This window comes from Nansenia antarctica, assembly GCF_963989245.1.
Source record: "Nansenia antarctica genome assembly, chromosome: 9".
NCBI lineage: Eukaryota > Metazoa > Chordata > Actinopteri > Argentiniformes > Microstomatidae > Nansenia > Nansenia antarctica.
This window is the reverse complement of record NC_137679.1, coordinates 36933001-36938613: the sequence shown is the minus strand read 5'-3', so window position 1 is coordinate 36938613 and position 5613 is coordinate 36933001. Positions and strand designations below refer to the sequence as shown.

Below are 5613 nucleotides of genomic sequence, written 5' to 3'. Positions count from 1 at the left end.
TAGGTGATGTGTGTTTTCAACGCTTTTGTGTGAAAGCAAATAATAAAACAATGCATATCAATGACTGTCCATTTGTGCTTCTATTGTTTTGGAGACGAGCTCCTTATAATAAGATGCATCTAATGAGAGGAAGAAGAAGAGGCTTCAACCTTTGTCATTGCACAGAGTACAAAGAAATGTATTTTATTCTCTAGGCAAGGGGGCAGAGCCATAGAAGGCGACCCTGGAGCAATTAGGGGTTCAGTGCCTCTACCGGCTGTGCCACAGCCGTCCCTAATAATGAGGGTGTGTGTTCATCATCCTATGATGATGGTTCTATTAGAATACCTAAAAGTGCATGCACACTGACTTTAGTAGGGTTGTTTTTTTATGGGGGCAAACATATTTGACAAGGACAGACCACTGACCACTGATATAACAGTCTCTCTCAGTGCCCTTCTAAGAAGGTGAACCACCAAGAGTTTAAGTTCAATTAACTGAGTTTATCTACGGGTTTTTGATTGATTGAAAACTTTATTAGAATGTTTGCAGAAGTAGGTACATGAAAGTACATATTACATACAAGGTCAAACTAAAAGGATAAAAACCCAAGAAAGCCACTGGCTTATTTCAATTGGGGTACACAATTAGATTAGTAATCCAACTGACGGAGTACACTGCACATATGATCTGATACTTCTTCTGATGCATAGTTATTTATTTTGTCGATTCAAAGAATCTCTTTTTTGAATGTTTTCGCAACTTGGGGTTCCACGTCATGACCGCCACATCAAATGTCCAAGTACGTGGGATGTGTAATGCCGCGACGAGCCACCGGAGGTCACCACATACCGACAAGAGACCGTAACGTTATTCTCAGACTCTCTCTCTCCTGTCAGGGAGACTAACACAGTTCATGCGTAATCGAAGTAAACCCTCCGCGGATTGGCTTTAGCCCCACCGCGGCCATCTTGTGTTGCCCTATCAGTATTGCCTAATTTCTCGAATGTTTCTCGTTTAATACAACTTTCGACATGTTATCGAGTTACATCGTTAGAAATGAAATGGATCGTTCGCAGAACCGGCTCCGAACGTCAAGCGGAGGGGGTCGAACCCTCGACAAATCCCCAGCCGTCCAATCAGAGAGCGCGTAACAGATATGCAAATGTGGTGTTATCGTCGTCACGTCAGCAGCGCGGTGGTCGCCAGCAGGCAGCACAACTACGTACAACTTCGCTGTTCTCATTCTCCCCCCAAATGATCGTTTTTCCAGCCAACAAATTCCACTCCACTTCACGGTAAGTAACGACACATTTTCCCGGTCAACTGTTTTAATGTCTTAACCTCCCGATCGCAGTGCTTAGAACTCCGGTAGCTGTCATTCTCTTATATCATGACAGAGAGAGAGAGAGAGAGAAAGAGAGAGAGAGAGAGAGAGCTAGACTAGTGACGCTCAGCTGGTCACTGGGGGGCTGGGGGGATCCCACTCCTAGATCAACCAGCTGACCCTGATCTTAGTGATCTAGCCTTTTAAATGTGTTCAATTGGCTTGCAACATACAGGTGCATCGTTCTAGGAACCACGTTGAAGTTTCACAGAGTTGGAGATATTAGCCCTGCTTGTGTTAGTTAAAGTCAAGGGCTTTCTTTCGCTATGGTGGTCCTGAAACTGACAGCGACCTGCTGGTAGAGAGGTGGTGTTCCGGACGGAGCCAGATCAGCATCGTCTCTCCCTCCCTCTCCATGTGAACCCAAGTGATAATAAAGAGTCCGGGGGGGGGGGGAAAAAAAAAGCAACTCGGGGACGATCAGCAACTGGTTTGTACCTTGGGGGTTACGTTAATCCCCCTTTCATTGTTTTTGAATGACTATCGACCCCCCCCCTCCTCCTTTACCTCCCTCCCCCCCCCGTCCCTCCTCACTCAGTCACGGAGCGTCACGACACCGTCGGAGTGGAGAGAGAGAGAGAGAGAGAGAGAGAGGGGGGCTCCGCAGAGACAAGTGTGTGGCGATCATGTGGGAACACGTGTAGCGATCTGCCGTCTAGAGAACAAATGGCCCAAAATTGCTTGCAACATTTTCAAATACACAAGTTTTGCTTTTGAGCTTTTTTTTTTTTCTTTCTTTCTTCGAGCCATCTTTGATGAGCAACTTGAGATCGGAGGATCCACCACAGTGGATTTGTCAACAGAGGAGGAGCGACGAGGCCATCGTTGCATTGTGAAGAAGATCCGACGCTCAGAGACACACAAGAGAGCTGTTGATCTGCATCTCTAGAGGATGCTGAGGTTCATAGCACTGGCACACACCTATGTTACATCTATATGCTGAGAGTTAATGGCACTGGCATACATCTATGTTTGTGGGAAGCCATCAGCTATCCGTTGGGGGCTAATGCCAACGTTTGATTGTTTTAGAGACCCTTGGTGTAATAACGTGTATGACTGCTGAGACGGTGAGTGCCTAACCCTAAACTCTACAATTCATCCCGTGCAAATCGATTAACCCAGACTCTCCGTTACTTTCTTCAATCCTAGTTTCTTCATCATAGGGCTTAAAAAAAAAAAAAAAAAAAGTTGGCTGATATTATGTTGATCGTTTATCACGGGGGATGCACGTGGCTTTATCGTATCAACTTTGAGAAAAAAAATGAGATGTTGAATGAAACCCCCCTCTCCCCCCTGAGGTTGGGACGGTGGTACTAGTTGAGATCGGCCAGTGTTTTGGTCACATTGTTCCTTTCGCAATTTGTCCGGCGTGTGTTGATGGTGGCACTCGATCTCTATTTGTTTTTTTGTTTTGTTATCATACAAAGTCATCGCGAAGCTTTTAAATTGACGATGCCCCTGCTATGCATTTGTGTGTGATACATACATCAGTATAGTTGAAGCAAGTCTGTGTTTGGAGATGTGCCACTTTGAAGCTGATTGAGGCAGATCAACAGACATGATCAACAAAGAAACCGGCTACCAGAGGTGATTGTTTGAGGGAAGCAATTGTGCAAAAAAAAAAAAAAAAACACGAATCAATTTATATTTCACAGAATGTGAAGGGACCTGTTGCTTCTTATATAGCTTCGCCTTTACTAGATCTCTCTTGGAGAGAGAAAGACAAGGACGTTTTCGGATCGTAGATGCTTTTCTCTCTCTCGAACAAAGCCTGTTGATTCAGCTGCAGACAGTGTTCCCCGTTATTGGTATGCCTAGTAACAATACTTTGAATGTAGGCCTATGTATGTAGCATGAAACATGAGATCTGTTTTCCAAATAACGCAAACTGCATTGAAACCTTTGCTACATCTTTGGACTTGTACTGTAATACCGTTTCTTTCACACTCCCCCCCCACAGCAAAGCTGCCTGTAGCACACATGCTCTCTCTCTCTACAGGTGTCTGGCCTAGTCCACAGCAGTCACAGGAGATGGGCTCAGAGTATCTGATATTCAATGGCAGCAGACCAGAGGGCAAATGCTCTAGGTTTTTACGATTGTCTTGTTTAGATGGTCTCTATGTTGTTTGCAGTTGTTACTGTTGTTATCATTTAGTTTTGTTTGAGAGAGGCGGATACATGTTTGGATGTTGTCAATAGGTCCGGAAGTCTCTTCTGGGGCCATGTCAGAATGACTAAAAAGCATGCGAGATAGATAGATAGATAGATAGATAGCCCAACATCTTCGAGGAAAAGAAGGCTCAGGGAGGCTCTACAGTTAGCCTAGTCATAATATTACCTCTAATTGAGATTTTCCTATCATGTTTTTGGAGATGTAGCTATTCTGCTGATTGTCAGTTACCAAGAAACACCGCCATGAGTAGTGGGAATTCTCTTATCTTGCCTGTCCGCCTGCCCTCAGCTGCAGGTCAGTGTTGCAAGAGAATACTCAAGGCTGCTAGTCACACAAGAGTGACGCTCTAGCCAAGAGCTGGGACCAGATCGCTCCCCTGTTGTCCAGCAATACTGTAGAAAATATTTTCTGTGCCCATGCGTTTTCTGTCCATGCACATGCAGTTATAAACCCAGAACGCGCTTCATTTAAGACGCCGAAGACAATGAAATGCATCAATTAACATGCAAGTAATAAGGGTAGGGTTTGAGTCAAGCCTTCTATGGAGTTTGGCTTCATTGTAGGCTATGCCATAGGGCAACACTGCTTCTTTATAGGCCTTTTCGCACTGCAGTTTCTTCGCTCAGGACTATCTTGTCCCAGGGCTTAAGACCTTACCCTTGATTCACACACACACGTGTTAACCCTAGGCTAAGCGCAGTGTGAACATGTTCTAATCAGTTAGTCTGAGTAAACTCAGGGCAAAGCTGGCACTCACATTTGTATCTTTAAAAATGAGATATGTTGACTTCACAACTCTTGGACTACTACAGCAGTACTACTACATACAATACAACCCCTGACAGATCCCTGAAGCTGTCTGGACAGCAGTATGCATAGGACTAGGAAGACATTTTTAAATTCTGCTGGTGTGTGTCAGGCTGAATCTCTGAATCTGGTTATGCTGCACAGAGAGCTGTGAGAATCAATTTCTCACCAGCAGCAAGACACCTTGTCAAAATGTGTGAGGTGAGTGTTAGAGTGCGTGTGCGTGCGCGCGTGTGTGTGTGTGTGTGTGTGTGTAGTGAGTCAGCATGTCGTGACTGACCCGGGTGTTCCGTCGTCTCCTAAGGTCTGTGTGGCGAGCGCAGCCTGCCTCCCTGGCTGTGTGAAAAATGACATCAGCTGTCTGCTCCTCCCACACATGATGCAGTGGCAGGCAGCATCACAGGGCTTGGCGGATCAGGGTGCTTTGAAACAAGAAGAGGCACCTGGCTGGCTGATGTCTGGCCGTCGTCTCGGCTCAGATGCTTTACCACAGAAGTACCTGTTGCCAGAGATGATTGATGGAGCCAAATGTTAAAAAAAATAAAAATAAAAAAAAAGATTACCTCAAATGATCATAGGGGGTTATTTCCGTAGGAAGTTTTGACTACAGAACGTAGAAAATCACATTTTTCAAATTTGTAGACAGACACTGGTATGGTGCTGTAAATAATGGCTATGAGGTAAAAAAAATGTGTGAAGTGTCACTTTAAATCTTACCAGTTTTTTTTTTTTAGATAGCCTACGTTCCACAGAGGTTGTTATGCGGTTGAGAGAGAGAACACTGTTGTATCTCGCAGAAATCTCACTTCACCATTCTCTCTGGTGAAGTCTGACTCCGGGCCTTCTCTTTGTTGTCTCTCTACAGGGCCTCTCTGTGTGATGGACCTACTGTAGCTCAGCAGTCTGTGACGCTCCTCAGCACCTGCTAGGATCCAGCAGCAGCAGTCTGAAGTCGGGGGGAGGGGGGGGGGACTCTGCCATGACAGATCCCATCATGGACTTCTTTGACGACCCCAACCTTTTCGTTGGAGAGCTGGAGGGGCTAGCGGAGGAGGGCTTCGCCCCGGGCCCCTCGCTAGTGGACGAGCTGGACCTCAGCGCCGGCTTCGAGCCCCTGCAGGTGGAGCCTCTAGGGCCGCGGAAGCACCCCGGGGTCGTTCCCCCCTCGCCCTCTTCCTCGTCCTCCCAACAGGGCATGCCCTACGGGCAGCAGCAGCAGCAGCAGATGGGCCACTTTGCTTCCATGAAGGCTCAGAACTCTATGGGG

General features: G+C 46.3%; 1 protein-coding gene across 1 annotated transcript in view; it reads left to right on the top strand.

The window, feature by feature from the left end:
• Positions 1-5319: 5319 nt before the first annotated feature.
• Positions 5320-5613, top strand: part of LOC308165586 (uncharacterized protein) — a gene marked incomplete at its 3' end in the record, with an annotated part of 1939 nt that continues 1645 nt past the window's right edge. Inside the window, exon 1 of the mRNA XM_080539735.1 lies at positions 5320-5613. This exon is cut by the window's right edge and continues 1377 nt beyond it. Coding sequence (XP_080395861.1) covers positions 5326-5613 — 288 coding nt within the window. The 5' untranslated portion in view covers positions 5320-5325.